Source organism: Budorcas taxicolor, chromosome 11, assembly GCF_023091745.1.
Source record: "Budorcas taxicolor isolate Tak-1 chromosome 11, Takin1.1, whole genome shotgun sequence".
In the NCBI taxonomy this organism is placed as follows: Eukaryota; Metazoa; Chordata; class Mammalia; order Artiodactyla; family Bovidae; genus Budorcas; species Budorcas taxicolor.
Window position 1 is genome coordinate 165,391,392 of NC_068920.1, and position 20,975 is coordinate 165,412,366.

General features: G+C 65.8%; 4 protein-coding genes across 4 annotated transcripts; 3 read left to right on the forward strand and 1 right to left on the reverse strand.

Moving 5' to 3' along the window:
* The first annotated feature begins 1,510 nt into the window (after window positions 1-1,510).
* Window positions 1,511-3,949, forward strand: TUBB4B (tubulin beta 4B class IVb). The gene is made up of 4 exons (XM_052647640.1): window positions 1,511-1,640; window positions 1,916-2,024; window positions 2,101-2,211; window positions 2,743-3,949. The coding sequence occupies exons 1-4, from the start codon at window positions 1,584-1,586 to the stop codon at window positions 3,801-3,803; spliced, it is 1,338 nt and encodes a 445-aa protein (XP_052503600.1). The 5' UTR covers window positions 1,511-1,583; the 3' UTR covers window positions 3,804-3,949.
* FAM166A (family with sequence similarity 166 member A) lies at window positions 3,900-7,521 on the reverse strand. The gene is made up of 7 exons (XM_052647641.1): window positions 7,466-7,521; window positions 5,642-5,856; window positions 5,289-5,551; window positions 5,067-5,193; window positions 4,780-4,874; window positions 4,384-4,501; window positions 3,900-4,030 (listed from the first exon to the last, which is right to left on the reverse strand). Exons 1-7 carry the CDS (start codon window positions 7,519-7,521, stop codon window positions 3,942-3,944), a joined length of 963 nt encoding a protein of 320 aa, XP_052503601.1. The 3' UTR covers window positions 3,900-3,941.
* Window positions 7,522-8,171: 650 nt separating this feature from the next.
* On the forward strand, window positions 8,172-10,765 carry STPG3 (sperm-tail PG-rich repeat containing 3). The gene is made up of 8 exons (XM_052648305.1): window positions 8,172-8,181; window positions 8,436-8,931; window positions 9,374-9,505; window positions 9,595-9,749; window positions 9,852-9,986; window positions 10,081-10,169; window positions 10,249-10,543; window positions 10,632-10,765. The coding sequence occupies exons 1-8, from the start codon at window positions 8,172-8,174 to the stop codon at window positions 10,763-10,765; spliced, it is 1,446 nt and encodes a 481-aa protein (XP_052504265.1).
* Window positions 10,766-11,737: 972 nt separating this feature from the next.
* Window positions 11,738-20,769, forward strand: NELFB (negative elongation factor complex member B). Its single transcript, XM_052648306.1, has 14 exons — window positions 11,738-11,816; window positions 12,770-13,380; window positions 13,658-13,821; window positions 13,991-14,090; window positions 14,422-14,652; window positions 15,261-15,446; window positions 16,048-16,160; window positions 16,670-16,772; window positions 16,938-17,033; window positions 17,171-17,313; window positions 17,388-17,494; window positions 19,382-19,523; window positions 19,645-19,753; window positions 19,915-20,769. The coding sequence occupies exons 1-14, from the start codon at window positions 11,738-11,740 to the stop codon at window positions 20,059-20,061; spliced, it is 2,331 nt and encodes a 776-aa protein (XP_052504266.1). The 3' UTR covers window positions 20,062-20,769.
* Window positions 20,770-20,975: the final 206 nt, after the last annotated feature.

Genomic DNA, 20,975 nt, shown 5'->3' on the forward strand with positions numbered 1-20,975 from the left:
CTAAGCTACTTTGCAGAGCTAGATGCCAGGCAGGGACCCTGCACACACGACAAGCCACTGCCTGTGGCCAGCACCAGCCGGGCCCACCTTCCTGGACTGGTGCAGGGGAAGGGGCTGGCCCCCTAGGCCCTTCAGGAACTATTACTTTGACATGCTGACTCACGCTTCAGGTCAGGTTCAGGACTGCAGCTGCAGACCACTCTCAGGGTATGGAAAGACTCATCCCTATGCCAGTGTGCTATCTCCCAACCGCTTCACCCCCAGATTAAGTATACCGTGAAGTGCCCTAAATGCTGCAGCACGCCAGGAAACGGCGGTGTCATGAAGTACACGGTGAAGAGCAAGCACAATCTCTCTAGGTAGAAATGACCAGGGGTTGCCCACAATATCCATGGGCTGGAGAGCAAAGGAGGGTAAGAACCTCACTGAGAAAACCAGAATCGAGAGAGGACCCGTGGCCACAGCGAGAGAGACTGTCCATGGCGAACATCACGAAAATATAATGCAAGCGTACTGTTTTTAAAATGATTGATTACAAGTGTGACTACATGCAAGTTAACTGTTTTTTTTTTCATAAGTTGTTTTTTTTTTCCCCTCCAAACAAAATTCAAGGAAAAGTACAAGCATTTGTTCAGCCAGGTGTACCTATCTGTGGTTGCCCAGAGACCTGGGCGCGGCCCTCGTGTCTCCACGCGGGTCTGTGAGCTCCTGGGGCCAAGGCACCAAGGCAACAGGCGCCAGGCCAGCGCGGTCTCCACAACAAGCTGCAAGCCGCTGCCGGGCAGGGCCCCGTCCTGCCCCGCCCGCCCCGCGCCCACCTCTCTCCAGCCGGGCGCCGCGGCCCCACGCGCTCGCCCACCTGCCCACGACCCGTGCGGGCCTGAGGACCGAGGAAGGGGGCAGGCGGCCTCCAAAGCTCAGGGGGCGGACCAGGCGCCGCCGCCCCTCGGCCCCCGATCCCCGAAGGAGTCCGTGTGAACGGCGCCGAGCCCCTCCTCCGCTCCAAGACTCCGCAAGATGAGCCTGGCCGCCCTCTAAAAGGCGCACAGCGAGGCCTGTGCCCGCGCGAGGGCCACGGGGCGCGCCCCGCCCGCCTGCCCGCGGCTCGGCCGGCCCCCGCAGCGCCCCGCCCGCGCCCGCGCCCCGCCCGCGCCGGTCCCCGCGGCACTGCGGCGGTTACCAGGACGCCGGCCCCGCCAGCCAATAGCGGAAGGCTGTCGGCGTGCTCTGCGGAGCCAGCCAATGGGAGCACAAATCAATCATTTGAAACAGCCAATGGTCAGAAGACCGCAGAGCGAGGGGGGGACTTGGATAGGGAGTGAAGAAGCCGCGACGGACCAATAAAGGGCGAGCGGCGTCGCGAAGGCGGGCCCTGGGCAGCCCGATTGACGGGATTACAGCCAATCAAACGAGGCCGCTTGCCAGCCTCGCTCTGGACGCCCAATAAGAGGCTGGCGGGGGCGGGCGCGGCGGGTATATAAGCGCCGGCGCAGCGTCGGTTGTAGCACTCTGCGCGCCCGCATTTAGGCTTTCGCTCGGCTCTTTCCTCCGCAGCCGCCCCCGCTGCAGCCGCCGCCGCCGCCATGAGGGAGATCGTGCACCTGCAGGCCGGCCAGTGCGGCAACCAGATCGGCGCCAAGGTGAGCGGGGACGTCTGGGCCGGCGCGGGTCCTCCGGGCGGGGCGGGCTGGCGGCGGGAAAGATGGCGGCATCCGGCGGGCGGCGCCCCCGCATTGCGGCCCCTCGCGGCGCCGCACCCGGGGTCAGGGCGGCGGGCAGCGGCTGGGGTCGGTGGGGACGGCCGGGCGGCGGGGGAAGGGAAGGCCGGGCCGCGCCGCGCCGTCCGGGGCGGGGTCGGCTCCGGGCACCTCCGGCGTGACTCAGCCCTGGACCGGCCCGCCCGCGTCTCCCGTAGTTTTGGGAGGTGATCAGCGACGAGCATGGCATCGATCCTACCGGCACCTACCACGGGGATAGCGACCTGCAGCTGGAGCGAATCAACGTGTACTACAACGAGGCCACCGGTGAGACCCCGCGCCCCTTCCCCACCCCCATGCCGCCCCGCGGCCCTCCCCTCGCTGACGCCCTCCCGCCCCCCAGGTGGCAAGTATGTGCCCCGCGCTGTGCTCGTGGACCTGGAGCCGGGCACCATGGACTCTGTGCGCTCGGGGCCTTTCGGGCAGATCTTCAGGCCGGACAACTTTGTCTTCGGTGAGCCGCGGATCGGGGTGGGTGGCGGCTGATAGACAGGACGGCGCAAAGGTCAGGGGGTGCCCAGTGTCGCCATCTTCAGGACTCGCAGAGCCGAAGTTCTGATCCACTCTGTATCCTCAGTAGAAGCGGGGTTCCAGGACGCCCTCCTCCTCTCGAGAGTTATTCAATCCCCTCACCTAAAGCGGCTTTGCCGAGAAGGCCCAGCTGTCTGCCTGCCGGGAAGGAGCAGGCAGATGTAATCTCCCTGCCGGGAAGGCTGAGCTGGAGGCAGTGGCAGCTCGTCTGCTCTTGGGAGTTGGCAGAGGCTGCCCGTGGGAGGGGCTGGTTTGTTGTTTAACCATGTTAGCGTGACACCTTGGTGTTTTTTCGGCTACGTCGCTACCGTATCCGTCTGGGGGCCTGTCTGCTACACCTGTGGGGTGGGTTTTGTGTGTCATCCACACGGTGTGTTGTTTGGCCTTTTTGGCACGAGTGATCAGTGGTGAGCACACGCCTGGCTGAGTAGCAACCGGCTGCCCTCTCTTGCAGGTCAGAGCGGTGCCGGGAACAACTGGGCCAAGGGACACTACACGGAAGGGGCGGAGCTCGTCGATTCGGTGCTGGATGTTGTGAGGAAGGAGGCGGAGAGCTGTGACTGCCTGCAGGGCTTCCAGCTGACCCACTCCTTGGGTGGGGGGACTGGGTCTGGGATGGGCACCCTCCTCATCAGCAAGATTCGGGAGGAGTATCCAGACAGGATCATGAACACCTTCAGCGTGGTGCCCTCGCCCAAAGTGTCGGACACCGTCGTGGAGCCCTACAACGCCACCCTCTCAGTCCACCAGCTCGTAGAGAACACAGATGAGACCTACTGCATCGACAACGAGGCGCTGTACGACATCTGTTTCCGCACCCTGAAGCTGACCACCCCCACCTACGGGGACCTGAACCACCTGGTGTCGGCCACCATGAGCGGGGTCACCACCTGCCTGCGCTTCCCAGGCCAGCTCAATGCCGACCTGCGGAAGCTGGCTGTCAACATGGTCCCCTTCCCGCGCCTGCACTTCTTCATGCCCGGCTTTGCCCCGCTAACAAGCCGGGGCAGCCAGCAGTACCGGGCACTGACAGTGCCTGAGCTCACCCAGCAAATGTTCGACGCCAAGAACATGATGGCTGCCTGCGACCCGCGCCACGGCCGATACCTGACCGTGGCCGCTGTCTTCCGGGGCCGCATGTCCATGAAGGAGGTGGACGAGCAGATGCTCAACGTGCAGAACAAGAACAGCAGCTACTTCGTGGAGTGGATCCCCAACAACGTGAAGACGGCCGTGTGCGACATCCCGCCCCGCGGCCTGAAGATGTCAGCCACCTTCATCGGCAACAGCACGGCCATCCAGGAGCTGTTCAAGCGCATCTCGGAGCAGTTCACGGCCATGTTCCGGCGCAAGGCCTTCCTGCACTGGTACACGGGCGAGGGCATGGACGAGATGGAGTTCACCGAGGCCGAGAGCAACATGAACGACCTGGTGTCTGAGTACCAGCAGTACCAGGACGCCACGGCTGAGGAGGAGGGCGAGTTCGAGGAGGAGGCGGAGGAGGAGGTGGCCTAGAGCGGCCGGAGCCAGAAGGCTGAGGCCGTGGGAACTCTTTATTCACTCACAGCCCGCTCTGATAGTCTGTCTCACTGTGTGTGTGTTCTTTCCTGTCTCGGCATCGCGTGCTGTACAGCCACCGCCATTAAAGCGTTTTCATAGTGTTGGGCCGCGCCTCTCCAGTTCCTTCCGATAGGCCCTGCGGGTGCTGTTGCCGAAGGTCAGTGCGTAGTTGTCCTGCATGGCTGTGAGGGGGATGCTGCTGCTGAGCCCCTGGGCTCATTGCACGCATGGGGAACACGCAGGGCTGCTGCGGGGGCCGGGGGCTGCCTCCCAGAGGTGGGCCCAGCCTGTGCACAGGAAACCCCCAGGAGGCCAGCGTGTGGTCTGCAGGCACTTGGCCTTTTGGCTTTTAGTCAGGGTTGTCAGTGAGCCCCTTCTGCACTGGGGAAGGGGAGGCACTGAGGGAATTTTGGCTTATCCTGTCCCAGGGGAACCGTGCCTGAGGTTAGGCCTGGCTAAGAGGGCCCAGCCCCTGGCCCCGCCCCACAGTGGCCTGTCACCACGACGTCTCCCAGGAGGCGCCCCCGGCACTCACATGGTATGAAGCCCATGTAGAAAGGGATCAGGCCCTGGCTTCTGTAGACGGCGTTGCTGGGCCAGTGTGTGCTGGGCAGCCTCTCGCCCAGGGCACAGATGGGATTTCTGAGCAGAAACTGGGGAGACAGGCAGGTCAGCGCTGCCATGTCCTGCCTCCCCAGCTGGAAACCACAGAGCAGAATGTCCCGGGGGCGTGTGGCTGGCATTCTGGGAAGTGAGTGGCTCGGGTCTTCCCTTCCCACAACACTCCAGACCTGGGAGCCAAGACCTAGTCAGAAGGAAATGGCTTGGGAGGGGGGCGGAGCGGAGGGGATAGCTTCTCTGGGCAGAGCTTCCTCCAGGGAAGCCAGAGGGTGGACACGGCCTTGCTCACCCAGGGGTGGTGTCCACACACCTGGTTCTTGTCGAACTCATCCATAGCCTGTGTGACCCCATCGCGATAATTCATCCCCATCACCCAGGCAAACCGAGGGACAAAGCCTGCGTAACCTGGGGAAGGAGGAGATCAGGGTCCCCTGCAGGTCCCCACTTGCCCCGGGGGTCTCAAGGCAGTCTGTGTAGGCTCCTCCCTCTTTCTAAAGAGGAGTGGGCCCTCAGGGCGCCCACCCTTGGGAAAGGCCCAGGGGCAGCCTCACTTGCTCTCCCCCAGGCCCTTGGGGCCTTGGTGGGGAGGGCACGCACCTGAGATGGCCTTGCGCTGGATCAGCTGGGGGTGGTCTAGCTGGGGCAGCCTGTGGAACCTGCCCACGTCGAGTGTCTCCTGCCAGTGGGCGAGGGGTGGTGACTCATCCCTCCTGCAGTGGTACAGCTGAAATGGGGAGGCGCAGGTCACCGCCCAGCCCCTGCCCAGGTCTGGCTGGGGTGGGGCCTGGTGCCCATGTTCCCGGGGTGTCCCTCAGTTACCTGGTACTGCCCGGGGGCCTTGCAGGCAGGGGCGGTGCTCTTCCAGACCTCTTCCCCTAATGCCAGCCGCAGCCCCGGGTGTCCAAGGTCCCTGGAGTCCCCCTTCCTGCCCGGGGGGCAGGGGGCGTAGGGAGAATAGGGCATGAAGCCTGCAGGCAGTGGGACTTGCCTGGATACATTCTCACCCCCCAGGGACCCCTGGGCATCCGCCTCCTGGGGTGGGAACTGGCCCAGCATCTCAAAGTTCTTGTAGGGCTTCAGACCTGTGTGGGACAGGGCAGCCTTGAGCCACAGCAGGCAGGAGGGCATCCTGGGGCATGGCGGGGCCGGGGCTGGGGGCGTGGGCGGCTCACCAGTGTAGTGGGGTACGTAGGGCTCGGTCAGGTCACGGCAGGGCACAGACGGTGGCTTGGGCTCGCTGAAGTCCTCGATGAACCTGGGCTTGGCGATGGGGGCCAGCACGGAGCAGGGGCTCTTCTGCACGCTGGGGTCTGTGAGCAGCTGCGCCGTGGTGCGCCCATAGGTGTCCCCCACCCGGTAGCGCAGCTGCGGGTAGAAGCCGGCATAGCTGCAGAGGCGAGAGGGCGAGGCCGGGCCCCACCAGCATGTGTGGATCTGGCCTGCTGGCCTCAGACGAGAGCCTCCACCTGCCTGCAGAGCGGGGTCACGGCAGCCCCACCACCTGGGGCTCCTGGGGCTTGAGTGGGCCGCTCAGGCCAAGCACCGCGAATAGGCCTGGCCCGCGGGAGGGGAGCTGCGTCGTCCTCCCCACCGTCTGCGGGCCATCCGCCAGCCATTTTCCAACAAGGGGCGGAAAGAGAGAATAGGGAGCTCTGCCCGCCAAAACGTCGCAGGGAGGAGACGGGCTGGGCCTTGGGCTGAGGCACACGGGAGCCGGCAGGATCCCGGGAAGGTGTGGGAGGACGCTGCTGGTGGGGGAGGTTCAGGCCTGTGGGGAAGTGGTGTGGGCGCCACGGCTAAGCCCCGAGGAGTGGCCTGTGTGCCAGCAAGGGGTGTGTCTTTTTAAAACTTGCCTGGGGGCACAGTGCAGGGGCTTGGGCTCAACCCCTGGTCTGGGAAGATTCCATGAGCCACGGAGCAACCCACAGGCACGGAGCCTGCCTGCTGCAGCTCCTTGAAGGCTGTGCGCCTGGAGCCCGTGCTCCGCCAGACAGCACTGCGCTGAGCAGCCAGCCGGGCACTGCCGCAGAGCGGGGCCTCCGCTCGCCACGGCCAGGGAGAGCCCGTGCCCAGAGACCCAGCGCAGCCACAGGTAGCAGATGCCAACATACATATAGAAAATAAAATCTATCAAGACACCTGGCTCAAGTGGATGCAGGTCAGTCAGCGAGCTGAGCGAGGCTGAGCCTGAAGGTCAGGGCCTCTTCAGTGTCCCCGGAGTTGACTCTGTTCTTACTAGCCTTTTTTGGCGTGTGGTCCGAGTGTCTGTCAGTGTGCACACTGTGCGTCAGCAAGGAGGCCCATTTCTGTTTATCTTTGGTCACGCTTTGTGGCAGGCAGGATCCTAGTTCCCCCACCAGGGATCGAACCTGTGCCCCCTGCAGTGGAAGCTCAGTGTCTTAACCGCTGGACCCCCAGAGAACTCCCCATTTCTGTTTTTGATGTGGGGACACTAGCAAGGCGGCCTGAAGGCCATGCCTGTCAGTTCACCCCAGGTGCTCATCTCCTCTTTATCTTTTTATTTTTTCATGTTTTGGGGGCACAGGGCATGCAAGGTCCTCGTTTCCAGGACAGGGGTCGAATCCTTGCTCCCTGTGGTGGAAGCAGAGTCTAACCCCTGGATGGCCAGGGCTGTCCCAGCTCAGCTCTTTAAAGCGGGACACACTCTGGAGGGAGAGGCCAGTGCACCCAGCTGTCACGCCGTCCCCAGCCTCTGCTCTCCGCAGACGTGCGCCCACCTGGCAAGGCTGCACCGGTAGGGCGGGCTGGCCAGGCCCCCGCAAACCTGCCCTGGCTTTCCTGACTGGCCTGCAGCCTCACCCCACTCCCCAGGCACCCCGGTTCCCAGCTCCTGCCCAAGGACCAACCCCCCCCACCAGCCCAGCCCCGCTCTGGCCTCAGCTTCCTGGAGACACAGCTCTGGGGTCCCCTGACGCCCCAGCCATGCTCCGCCGACCCCGGGGACCCCAGGCCCGCCCCAGGGCCGTGGTGCTTACCCAGGGATGTAGTGAGGTTCTGGCGAGAAGAGGTTGTGCTTCTGAGTGGCCGTCATCACGCCTCGGTTCTGCGGGGCTGCCTCCAGCCCCGCGCCTGCGCCTGCCACCTTCCAGAGAGGAGCCCTGTTGCCTGGCAACCATTGTGAGGAGGACTGACTGCTGAGTCGCCCTGCCTGCAGCACTGGTGAGCACTCCCGCCTCAAGGCGGGGCCACAGGCTGGGGCTGTCACACTGGGGAGCCCCCTGGGTAGAGAGGGGCAGGCCCCGGCCAGGACGCTCACAACCCGCAGGAGGCCGGGAGCCTGGTGAAAAGCAGCCCCTCGGGGTGAGGCTAAGTGAGCCCCCTCCTCGTGCACGAGGCGCTGGCCACTCTGGAGGCACCGCCGCGAGGTTCAGCAAGCGAGCCTTCTGAGCCAGGGGGCCACTGGGACCCTGTCCTCGGGGGTCTTTGCTCTGGAGCTGGCACTGCTCTTTAAGTCACCAAGTCCAATTCTTTGCGACCCCAGGAACTGTAGCCCACAGGCTCCTCTGTCTGTGGGACTTCCTCAGGCAAGAGGACTGGAAAGGGTTGTCATTTCCTTCTCCAGGGGGTCTTCCCGACCCAGGGGTCGAACCCATGTCTCCTGATCTGTCACTATTTTCCATTTAAAACAAATCCTGATTTTTTGGGGGGGGTGTGTGTAGGGAGGACTTCCTAAGCGTAAAAATGAAGACAGGTAGCATAAAGAGGACGGTTAGCAGGTTCAAGCACATGTCAAACAACAGAATAATCAATACTAAGAGACAGGTGACAGAGTGGGGGAAGTGTCTGCAGCAAGTGCTGTGTGCAGATACGGTATCGGTAGAAACAAGCTCCCAAAGCAAACCCATGAGAAGTTAACACCCAACAGAAAAGCCCGTGAAGCGTGCCCACAGTGAGGACAGAGCCTCAGTTAAACGAGTGAGGGCGCTGGCGGCCTGACCTCACCAGCACAGAGACCACCTCTCACGTGGGGACGCCGGCGGCCGGGCTTTGACCCGCTGCTTCCACTCGGTCCCGAGGAGACGGCCCGCGGAGCACAGGTGTGCGTGTCATCCGCCGAGGCAGGGTTCTTCCCGGGGAACCCGAGCTGCTCCCCAGGGAGCAACCTTGGAGCAGGCGGGGAGCCCCTCGCCCTGATTAAAGGTGTGTTTCCTCAAGCGAGTCGCTACCACTACCGACAGGAGCGCCAGGCGGGCCCGGCGGCGCCGGATCGGGGGGCCTTGGACAGGGAGAGACGGGCGTGCATGGGGGACTGGGGGATGGGACATCCTTGGCTGCGCTGCCCGGGTGAGGCCAAGGCCGGGGAGGGGGGCGGGTCAGCTGGTCGGCTCCGAAAGGCACTGCGGCGGCCTGGCGCCCACCTGGACTCCCGCTCACCCGGCCTCACCGTGCCTTCGCGTTTCAGCCTCAGCAGCCCTTGTGTCTGTGATGACGTCCAGGCTCTGTGTCCCCCAGAGGACAGTGTCCCCCAGCCTCACCTGAGCCGCCAGGCCTGCCTCCCCCTTCCCTGGGGAGTCCCCTCTGCCCTCCCCCATGTCTCCTTCGGCTGGCCCTGCAGGCTCAGCAGCCCACAGCCCCCGCCTCCCTCTCCACCCTCTGCCAGGGCCTCAGTCCTTCCTGAGCACTATTAGAGTGGGCCCCAGAGCCCCGGGAGACCCAGAAGTCCAGGAGATCAGACGGGTTGGAACAAGAAAGGGGAGGAGGGAGAGAGGGCAGTGGAGGTGAGAGTCACTGGGGCCTGCTGGCTGTGGCTGAACCCAGGCCAACCCACCGTGTGGGTCAGCGGAGGGGTCACTTCTGGGCTGGACAGTGCTTCCCAGGGGGTCCCTGGCAACGGGGGACCCATGTCCAGTCGGTGAGGTCACAGAGCCCTGTGATGTCCCTAGGGGAGGGGAGCCAGAGGCCCTGATAATGAATTTTGACCAGAAGGCGGTGAAATTCCTGGCAAATTTTCACATCAATGGAGGCAGACACTGGACCCATGGCTCCCTGAAGCAGAAACCACCTGTGACTTCCCAGTAACTGCCCGCGCGGTGGGCTGGCTGGGGGGCAGTGGCCTGGGCGGCCCTCCGGCTGCGTGGACGGTGGCTGCTCGTGTCTCCCGCAGGCTCAATGCTGCTGCGGTGTTGTCAGGCCTGGAGCTAGGGCTGGGGGCCGCCTGGGAGGAGACGTGGCCCCCAGCGGTGCAGGAGCTCCAGGTGGGGCTCAGGACGCAAGCCAGCCCCCTCCCGGAGCCCCTCACTTGGAACCTGAGGGAGCTGTGTAAGTGAGGGCTCGGGCTCCCCAGCCCCGGGCCGGTCGGGGGAGCAGGCGGGACGGGTGGGGGCCGCTGGGAGGACCCAGGCCCAGGGCTTGTTCCGCCAGTGCTGGAGCAACGCCCGCCTATCCTGACCGACCTGCATGTTCCCGGCCCCACCAAGTATCAGGTGCCAGACGCATCGCTGCGAGAGTCCTCCCCACACCCCCACTTCAGCATCGGCCGCAGGCACCCCACCCATGGTGCGTGCCCCTCCCCCCGCCCCCCACCGCCCGCCCTCTCACCTGGAGAGGGACCCTGGCCATAGGCGCCCCTGTGGCCCTGTCCCCACTGCAGAGGGCGGTGGCCGCAGGGCGTGGCAGACCGTGTGGTTCCAGAGTGAAAGCCCCTTCACCCAGAAAGCTGACTTCAACCGAGAACAGAAGGTGGGGGCTGGCCTGGCAGGTCCTGGGCGGGGTGGACCCCCCCGAGGGGCAGGCCTGCATCAGCCGCATCTCCCCACAGTGGCCATCACCTGCCGACTATCAGCTGCCCAGCCCGCCTGCCTGCCCAGCCTTCAGCTTCAGGGGCCGCCCTGCCTCCAGGCCACCTGAAGCCCGAGCCCGCCAGGGGGTGCTGCAGGGCTGGGGCGCAGGGCCCGGGACCCAGCCCCTCCTGCAGGCCCCTCCGCCCACAGGGGAAGAGACGGGCCCTGGCCCCAGCACCTACAACATCCTTCCGGGCTGCCGTCTGAAGGGCCCGTGCCCACCCGCCTTCTCCATGGGCCGCTCGCCCCTGCTGGCCTCCTGGCTGGGCTCCTGTAAGGTGGGGGGGAGGCGGGGGGGCGGGAGGGGTGGGCCTGGGTGGGAGGGGTGGGCGCAGTGACTGCACCCGCCTCCCCTCTGCAGCCTGCACCCCAGGCCCGGCCGCCTACGACGTGGAGGACTGCTACAGCTCACGGTTCCCCTCGGCACCTGGGGTGGTCATCCAAGGCGTGCGGAGGCCCAAGCGCCACGATACTGGCCCCTTCTGTGCGCTCTAGAGCCCGCGGGGTACGCCGGGTCGGCACATGAAACCCTGCCCCCCGGGGCCTTGCTGGGCCTCCCTCTGGAACTCAGTGCCCCCACCCCCGGCCTGGGCTTCTGACTCTCTGGGCACTTCTGATCCACGCTCCTGACCAGCCAACCCCTCTGAGCTGTGGACGAGGAGGGCCCATCCCCTTGCTATATACCGAGGTGCTGTTGGTTCGTCCGAGTTGTGTGTGCTTGGCGACCACTGGCCCTTCCCCTGAACCGTCCTGCAGAGTGGCCCGCAGCGGACCTGCTGCGTCTGCTGTCCCCTGGCCAGGTCCCCTTCTCTTTCCCTTCAGTGCTCTCTTCTCTAGAGTGGCTGGGGTTGCAGCCTGAGCCTGGTGGGAGGGGTCTCTGGGCCGTGTGGACGCCCCCACCTAGCTGTGCCAGCCAGTGGAGGGATCCAGCTGCTGGTCTTCCTAAGGGTCGGGCTGCTTGCCGAGCTGAGGAGTCAACTGTTGGGGTGGAGGTGGGAGTCAGCTGCCGTCCTGAGGTGGGGTCAGCCTGCTCCCCAGCCAGGGAAGGCCCAGAGGACCTGCTCATTAGGGCCTGGCTCCACTTCTCCCTGCAGCTGCCCAAAGACCCTGTGAGCACAGCCAGGGTCGTGCAGACCAGGCTGCAGCCAACAGATGCCCTGGGCTTCACCGTGAGGCCCTGCCTCACCCACAGCAGTGGCCTGGCATGGGCTCTCATCGCCACCGCCCTGCCCTCCTGCCCAGGGGTCGGCCCCACGCCTGCCTCCCTGCAGGGGCCTCCTGCAGTTTGAGGTGGCTCCTGTCCCCGCACCAGCTCCTCCAGGGGCCTCCCCGTGTCCCCGAAGCCCTTGGCCAGACCCCTCCTCTGTCTCTTCTGTCCAAGCTCAACCCTTTCAACAGGCACCGCGAGAGCTACCCCCACGGTGCTGGCATCATCCCTCTCCACAGGGAAGCCAAGAACAAGGGAGCATGAGCGCCATGCACCTGGGACCTCCCCCAGCACCAAACCAGCTGTGGGTCGAGCCTCAGCACCCTGGGAATCAGAACGGTGGGACTGCAGGCTGTGGCCCTGGGCCCTGGGCTGACCAGCAGCCCAGAGGGCAACAGAGTCAGAGCAGTGGCACCCGGCCCGAGGTCAGGCACGAGGAGCCCTGCTCACAGGTGCGCCGCCAGCAGCTCCTAGGACTCCAAGCCGGGAGAGGGACCAGCAGGCAGGACCGAGCAACGCCCCAGCTGGGCTGGGGAGGGCGGGCTTCTGGGGCAAGGCTTTCGAGGGTGAGCCAGAGTTTGCTGGGCGGCAGGAAGGGGATTTCTGGCAGAGCAAACCTTGGAAGCAAAGGCACATGGAAATGGAGCAGATGTTACATCTGGTGCGGCCAAGCTTGGGAGGGCGCAAGGCTGATGGGACGGGAGGGGGCTGTGTGCGAGTCCGGGGGCTTGCACGCTCAGTGAGGGAGCCCGCGGAGGCTCCAGAGCAGGCAGTGTCTCCCGCCCTCGACGGGCTTCTTGTGTTGCCAGGGGGGCTGTTGAGCGGGGCTGGACCTTAGCCTGAGGGCCTGGCACTTCGGGTTAGTCAGGGGGTTAGATGCTCAAGGCAATGAGAGGACAGCCACCGCTGGCGCACTGTCACTGCGTGCCCAGGCCTCTGCTAGGCACGTCCTGCTTTGAGGCACTTCCCATTAGTTTGGTCTTCGTGACAGCTCTGCGGCGCGGGCTTCAGCAGGTTGGACAGGGAGGAAACCACATTCCAGGATGAGGGTCCTGTGGGCGCTAAGGTCAGCAAAAGGGTTTCTCATGATTATTAAAACGCAGATCCTGCGAGCCGCAAAGACCCGGCACAACCAAATCAATATTAAACGAAAGCCACTTGGCGGTACAGTGGCTAAGACTCCACACCTCTAACGCGGAGGGGCGCGAGCTTAGCTCCCCCGCGCGGCCCAAGGCCCAAGACTTCCTCAGTAGAACGCGCCCGCTGAAGCATCGGTCCTGAATCTCCTGGAGCGGGCCAACCCGCCGGCGGCACGGGCGCCCGGCGTTCCAGCCCGGCGCGCGCCCGCTTCCCCGGGGCCGCTCGCCGACGGCGTCCCGCGCGGCGACCGGAAGCCGGGCCCGGGCGGCCGGGCGGGGCCGCGCAGGAGGGCGCGGCGGGCCCGGGGGGCGGCGCTTCGCCGGCGGCCCGTGCGTCCCCCGGGCCCCGCCTTCGCGCGGTCTCTGCGGGGCGCGGGACGCGGCGCTCCTCCCGGGAACCCCTGCGCGACGTCGGCGGCGTTTCCGGGGAGCCCGCTGGCGGGCGGACCTGGCGGCGCGGAGCGGAAGCGGGCGGCTGCAGGGCGAGCGGAGCGGCGCCGCGGGCGGGCCTGGCCGAGCTGGAGGGCGCCGGGGAGCGGAGCGCCGGCGGCCCCCGCGGCCCGGGCGAGAGGACCGCTGCAGGGCCCGTGGCGAGCGCGGCGGCGCCGGGGGAGCGCGGCGGGGATGGCGCGCCGGGCCGGGTGGGGACCGGGGCCTCGGCCCTGTTTGCGGGGCTGCAGGACCTGGGTGTGGCCAACGGCGAGGACCTAAAGGAGACGCTGACCAACTGCACGGAGCCGCTCAAGGCCATCGAGCAGTTCCAGGTGGGGCTGGCGCGAGGGGCCGGGCGGGCAGGCGCGCGTGTGAAGCGGGCGTATCCGTCTGCTCCGCGGCGCAGAGGGGCCGGACACGCCGAGCTCGGGCCGCTTCGACGGCCGGCGGGCGGCTCCCAGCGTCTGCTGCCACAGCCGGCGCGGCGCAGACACCCTTCTGTCTGCCTCTTCGAGCGCTCGGGTCAGCCAGGGCGCCTGACCACGAGCGGCTGCGGCTGAGGTCTCTCTTGCCGCCCCGAGGAAGCAACGCCGACCTCTGCTTCCTTAGACAGAGAACGGCGTGCTGCTGCCCTCCCTGCAGTCGGCCTTGCCTTTCTTGGACCTGCACGGGACGCCGCGGCTGGAGTTCCACCAGTCGGTTTTTGATGAGCTTCGGGACAAGCTGCTGGAGCGTGTGTCAGCCATCGCTTCAGAGGGGAAGGCCGAGGAAAGGTCAGTGAGACAGGCAGCCCCCTCCCCAGCCAGGAACCCCCAGTTAGCAGCGCTCACCTCCCCATGGCTACACAGCCATCCTGAAAAAGGGGCCGCCGGTGACGCCGGTGGCACTGCCAGTCTGGGGACCCGCAGGTGGCTGCTTCCTCAGTAATGGGAGTTTTCCCAGGTATAAGAAACTGGAGGACCTGCTGGAGAAGAGCTTTTCTCTGGTGAAGATGCCGTCTCTGCAGCCGGTGGTGATGTGTGTCATGAAACACTTGCCCAAGGTAACAGCTGCCTGGCTGGCTCCCTCCGGGGAGGGCTCCTGAGCTGCCTGTCCCTGTAGAGACAGCTTCGGAGCACGGTTCCCTGCGCTGGCTTCTCCCTGAGCCAAGCTGACCCTGAAGCTTGGCATGTGCTCCGGGCTGTGAAGCCCTTTCTGGGGAAAAGCTGTCTGAGGTTCCTGCCCACGCCGTGGCCTGGGGGCCCGGTCCCAGGTGTCCCCATCAGTTGGGCTGGGATGGGTGTGGTCTCTGCCGTGGCGGTGCTGAGGCCTGGTTGTCTCGAGGGAGACTGCCAGGGCAGGGTGCTGCTGACGGTGGCCTGTCGATCATGGAGGTCCCTGAGAAGAAGCTGAAGCTGGTGATGGCCGACAGGGAGCTGTACCGGGCCTGCGCCGTGGAGGTCAAGCGGCAGATCTGGCAGGACAACCAGGCGCTCTTCGGCGACGAGGTCTCCCCGCTGCTGAAGCAGTACATCGTGGAGAAGGAGAGCGCGCTCTTCAGCACGGAGCTCTCCGTCCTGCACAACTTTTTCAGCCCTTCCCCCAAGACCCGGCGCCAGGGTGAGGTGAGGCGGGGCAGGGCTGTGTGCGGGCCTCCCTGGCCAGCCCCCTCCCGCCCCCATGAATGCCCGCCTGTCTGCTCTCGGAGGCCTGGGCTTGTCTGTGGGGCTGGCAAGGGGCATCGCAGCACCCTCCCTACACGTGGATTTTTCTGTCTTTTCTGTGTACTTTGCGCTGGGTGGCTTGGCTGACCTTTTCGGCCAGCTCTCTGTCTGCTCTCAGCCTTGAGTTCTTCCTGTGTCTGTTTCTGATTCGTTTGCTGCTGCACGAATGTGTTTTGGGCACTGACTCATTGCCACGGGTGCCTGGACTCTTCAGTGACCCCAGAGATCAGGGCACCTCCTGGGCTCCTCAGGCTCCCGAGGGGTGGACCCCACACATTAGATGTCACACGTCGGTCACAGAGAGAAGGCGGGAGCAGGGCGGCCGCAGCAGGCCCGACCCGACGTGGAGTCTGGGGCCCGGGCTGACGCCCTCTCAGAGGAGCCTCGGTGCCTGACGGTTCACCGTCCTCCAAACCAGAGTCGCTGCCCCCCAGCGTGAGCTGGCGTCCTGCGGGTCGGGGGTGAGGGGGCAGGGGGCGGGCGGGGTGTGAGGCCTGGCGTCCCGGCAGGTGGTGCAGAGGCTGACGCGGATGGTGGGGCGCAACGTGAAGCTGTACGACATGGTCCTGCAGTTCCTGCGCACGCTCTTCCTGCGCACCCGCAACGTGCACTACTGCACGCTGCGCGCCGAGCTGCTGATGTCGCTGCACGACCTGGACGTCGGCGACATCTGCTCCGTGGACCCCTGCCACAAGGTGGGCGCCCCTGGGCCCCCTCCTGCCCTGGGACGCTGTGGTCCCGGCCCCCAGCGGGGGGACCCAGTGTCGGGGCCCTCGACCCCGGGCCCACTGCCCTGTGGCGCCACCCCCCCCCCCCCCCCCCACCGGCTGCAGGGTCTGTCTGTCCACAGCATCCGGGCCAGCCCCACCGCCCTGCTTTCCTGGGGTCTGTCTCCCCCCTGCTCCAGAGCCCTCGTGGTGAGCTCTGTGTTCTGGAACAGGCCTTTCCGCACTGCCCTGTCCTGACGTGGACGCGGTGTGACCCCCCACGGCGTCCCTAGGGGCTTCGTGGTGTTAGACACTCTGACCTGGCACTGCCCACTGTGCAGTGGGGACCCCGGGAAGGCCCGTTTCAGAACACAAACACTTGGCCTCTTTCTCGCACTGCCCGGCCTCTGGAGACGTGGGTCCTTGGGCCTGTTTGCTTTGTGCAGTCCTGTTCCTCACGCCGAGCGGGTCCTTGGTGACATGCGATGGGGGTCCCTGGCTCAGCCCAGGCTTGAGCGCTCAGGCAGTGGGGTGAGCTGCCTGCAGGCGCGGTCTCTGGCCGAGCCCTGACCCTGCCTTCTCCCCGCAGTTCACCTGGTGCCTGGACGCTTGCATCCGAGAGCGGTTTGTGGACAGCAAGAGGGCCCGCGAGCTGCAGGGCTTCCTTGACGGAGTGAAGAAGGGGCAGGAGCAAGTCCTGGGGTGAGGGTCCGCTTGGTGTGGGTGTCTGTCCGCGGGCGTCCGCCCGAGCCCGCCGTGGCCGCCATCGGGAGCGGTGTTTTTTCCCGTGTGTTTTAGGGGGACTGAGAGGCCTGGCTGCTGGGGTGAGGCTGTGGTGTCTCAGCCGGGCCGGGCACCTGAGCTGGCCTGCCTGTGAGCAGACAGGCCTGCTGAGTCCAGAGGTGGCAGTCTGGCTACCGGCAAGGTGCTGTCTGGGTGGCCCCTGTCCCCGGTCTGGGATCGGGCTTGAAAGAACCTGACTGAATTTGTGGAGCCTGGATCAGAACCTTGACCAAAATGAGACCTCAATTTTTTTAAAAAACTTTGGTCTTTCAGTTTATTGAGCACGTTAAGGGAAAGTTGTGAGCCGTGAGCTTTTAGAAAGGGGGCCAGCGTGGGGTGACGTGGTCCGCAGGAAGGGCTGGCTCCCGGGCCAGTGGCTGTGCGGGCTGCGAGCCGCCCTGGCTGACGCTGTGGGCGTGTCCTCACAGGGACCTGTCCATGATCCTGTGCGACCCCTTCGCCATCAACACCCTGTCCCTGAGTACCGTCAAGCACCTGCAGGAGCTGGTGGGCCAGGAGGTGCTGCCCAGGGTGAGTGCGCCCGGCCAGCCGCACGCTGCCTCGGGGCGTGTGTGGGGGTGACCCTGGGGTGAGCCCACACCCCCTCCGGGCAGACGGCGCGTGGGCCTGAGCCCTGGGGGGGTGCGGTCAGGGCAGGACGCTGGGCGAGCTGCCGAGGCCTGCGTTTCCCTGCAGGACAGCCCGGACCTCCTCTTGCTGCTCCGGCTGCTGGCGCTGGGCCAGGGCGCGTGGGACATGATCGACAGCCAGGTCTTCAAGGAGCCCAAGATGGTAACAGGGTCAGGCGGGCTCCTCCGTGAGGGGCCCTGGGGTGGGGCTTGGGGGCGCCGGGCCTGCGGCTGGGGGGTGGCCGGAGGCTGGGGTCTGGGGCGGCCTGCCGTGCGACAGCTCCAGGGCCTGCGCCCCAGGAGGTGGAGCTGGTCACCAGGTTCCTGCCCATGCTCATGTCCTTCGTGGTGGACGACCACACGTTCAACGTGGATCAGAAGCTCCCAGCCGAGGAGAAGGCCCCGGTCACATACCCAAACACGCTGCCGGAGAGCTTCACCAAGTATGGCTGCGGGCGTGGCAGGGGAGGGCCCTGGCCCGCGGGGCCGCTCGGGGTCTGACGGCTCTGGGGCACAGGTTCCTGCAGGAGCAGCGCATGGCCTGCGAGGTGGGGCTGTACTACGTGCTGCACATCACCAAGCAGAGGAACAAGAACGCGCTGCTGCGCCTGCTGCCGGGGCTCGGTGAGTGTGCGGGCGTGGGACGCCGCCGTCCTCCCCAGACGCCCTCTGCCCCCGCCACAGCCTGCGCTCCCCAAGAGCCGGTGCCGTCTTTCCCAACGGGCGAGGGGCCCGGAGCCTCCCAAGCCCTTAGACCAGGGTGAGAGCTCCCCACTGAGGTGGCGGAGAGGCTTCTGGGAACCTTGCTCTGCACGCTGGAGGGGCCCTGCAAGCCAGGAAGGCTGGGGGCATCCGGGGGCCCTTCAGGAGCCAGCTGCAGGCTGAGCCAGGGTGCGGGCGCCAGTCGGGGGCACCCAGCCTGCCCAGCACACAGCAGATGCAGGGCCTCTGCTGGCTCAGTCCTGTCGGGGTGTTGTGGCTTCTGGAGAGGGCGTGACACTGCGCGCTCAGCGTGCACGTGGCCACTGGCGGGTCTAATGCTGCGAGTTGCTTCCAGGCTTTTCTTTATGGAGGAGACTGCTTGTCGTGGCTGTCAGTTTTTATACAGCCACCACCCAACTGATGAACGGGAACTTAATTAACTCTTACACTTCTGGGAGCCGGCTGTCTACACTGGGTCTCTCAGGGCTAAAGCAGGTGTGGGTGGGGCTTGCTCCTCTTGGAGGCCCCGGAGAAGACCCTTCTTGTCCCCTCCAGCTCCCAGAAACCCCGTCCTTGGCCCTGGCCCCTTGGCAGCTCATCCGCCCAGCTTCTCCCGTTCCCGTATCTTTGGCTCTGACCTGGCCCTCTCGCCGTCCACCTCTCTCTCTTAAGGGGCCTGCCTGGGGCACGGTGGACCAACTTTCCCCGCAGGGCCCATACCCCAGGGGGGCAAGTTTGCCGGCTCCAGGATCAGCATGGGGAGTTCTCCAGGGCGGGGGAGTTCTTGGCTGGGAGCCTTCCAGGGGCACGGTTCTAGGAACTTGGGTTGACCAAGTTCTTCCTGCTCATTTGGGAACTGTTGTGTCTTTCTTGTTGAATCGCGTGTGTGTGGATGTGGGATATCCTGGAGGTGGAGTCTCAGCATCGCCCGCCTGATGGACCGGGTGCAGGTCTGATCCCACCCGCTGGGCGGGTGCGGGTCTCCAGTTCTGGAGAGGAAGCTGCTGCTTTGTTACTGCAAGGTTCTAGTAAAAATGGGTGTCGGTATTTAAAAATTCCCTTTGCTTTTAAACGTTTTTTTTGGTGGGAGTCTTTTATGAACTCAAGTGCAGGCTAGTGAAGCCCAAGGCCCATTGCCCACCTGCAGGGGGCTCTGTGTGTGGCTTCCGTCCCCTCAGTGACGGGCGGGACAGAGCCTGGACCCCAGCAGACCAGATCGGAATAGCCCAGCAGGTGTCCTGATGGGACGTGGACTCTCAAAGCCGTGACTGTGGCGCGGTTAGTCGGGGTCCAGGCTCTGATGGTTTCCCCTGTTGTCGCGTGATGTTTTCGTGCAGATGGTCTGTTCGGATCAGGAGTCAGACAGGGGCCTTCCTTCAGCTCACTTCTGCTGCCCCTCAGGTCTTGGGGTCTGCAGGGCTTCATGGGGCGTGTCGGGGGATCCAGGGCACCTGTTCCCTGGCGGTGGCTTTGCTGGCCACGTCCCTCGGCACGCTAACCACGTGCCCACCTCAGTGTCTTGTGAGCCAGGCGAGGCTGTGGAGACCTGCGTCAGCTGTGGCGGGTGGGGTGGGGGGTCCGCCTCGGCACTGTGTGTCTGCTGGAGCCCACTTCACCCCAGTCCCCTTGGCCGCTGGGCGGAACCCCAGCGACAGGATCTTGTCCCCTCCCCACCTCACCCTGGGACCTTCCCTGTTAGGCCCAGGCCCGCCGGACGCCCCCAGCACTTGCCTGCCTGCCTGGGTCGGTTCAGGCTCAGGCCCGGCCGGGGAGGTGGGGGCAGCTGGGGGACGCCTGCTGTGCTTGCAGTGGAGACCTTCGGCGATCTGGCGTTCGGGGACATTTTCCTGCACCTGCTCACGGGCAGCCTGGCCCTGCTGGCTGACGAGTTCGCTCTGGAGGACTTCTGCAACAGCCTCTTCGACGGCTTCCTCCTCACCGCCTCCCCAAGGTGCGTTCTCTCGGTCCTGTCCTTGGCCACTGGTAGAGGGGTGGGGTGGGGTGGGGGGCGGGGCCTCTGGGCCGGGGGCGGGGCCCGTGGGCCGCCCGCCGCCCGCCTGCTCCTCCCCCAGGAAGGAGAGCGTGCAGCGGCACGCCCTGCGGCTCTTGCTGCACCTGCACCACCGGGTGGCCCCGTCCAAGCTGGAGGCGCTGCAGAAGGCGCTGGAGCCCACAGGCCAGGTGTGTCCCCCACGCCTGCCTGCGCCCTCGGGTTGCGCTGCCTGTGCTGGCCCGACCCTGCGCATGGGCGTGTCCCCGTGCTGGCCTGCCCGTGTGTGTGTGGGGGTGTGTGTGCGCGCACGCACACACACACACACACGTGCCCTGGGCCTCCCCCGCAGAGCGGAGAGGCAGTGAAGGAGCTGTATTCCCAGCTTGGAGAGAAGCTCGAGCAGCTGGACCACCGGAAGCCTAGCCCAGCCCAGGCCGCAGAGACGCCAGCCCTGGAGCTGCCCCTGCCCGCTGTGCCTGCCCCTGCTGTGCTCTGAGGCTCTGCTTGGGACCGCTCAGGGCGGGCAGGGCCCCTGGTGGGGTGTGGCCCTGGTCATTCTGGAGAGGCTCCGCATTCCTGCCCGAGCAGACCCTCTCCTGGAGGCGCGTAGGCCGTTCCTGGGATGGGGTGCGGGCTGAGCGAGACCCTGGGGCCTCCTGTGGGCAGGGCATCCCTGCTCTGCACCTCACAGCCTTGCCCTGAACTGGGTCTTGGGTGGTGTACACCTCCTGTGTGGGGCCTCACGTTCCCGCTGGTCTCCGGTCCCCAGCCCTGCTCCAGGCCTCCCCGGCCCTCCCACTCCCATGCCGCGGAGAGCTGCCTGGTTGGTCCTCCTCGAGTCGGAGGCTTCCGCTGCTGTTGGGCAGACAGACGGGCCAGGCCATAGCTGGGACTGGGAAAAAGTCACCAGTTTTCCCAGGGGTGGGGTGGGGCCTGAGCCCCACAGGGAAGAGGGCAGGCCAGGATGGTTGGCACCACCGATTGGCAGAATCACACAATTTGCTGGCAGGGCCGTCTGCAGACAAAGCCTAGCTCTCTCTAAGGAGCTCCTGCCCCTGCCCCCAGCCCCGGGGAGCAGGCATTAGGAAGACCCAGCGCCGCCCCCACCCCGCTGCCTCCGCTTGCCCTTGGAGCACACGGCCAGGCTGGGGTCAGCTGCGGCTCACACTGCGAGTTCACTCTTGTAAATAAAAGGTGTTTCGGTAAATCCAGCAGCTGAGCGGTTCCTGTGCACACAGGTGTGGCGGCAGCGCGGGCCAGTGAGAGCTTTCCTGGAGTGTTTGTCTCCCCGGGGACGGCCGTGATGCCTGGCCCCCGGGGGACAGCAGCTATGGATGGTGGGGCCGGGGCCTGGCGGCACTGGGGGCTACAGGACTCGAGAGGGTTGGCCCTGGAGGCCCTTTGCTGAGG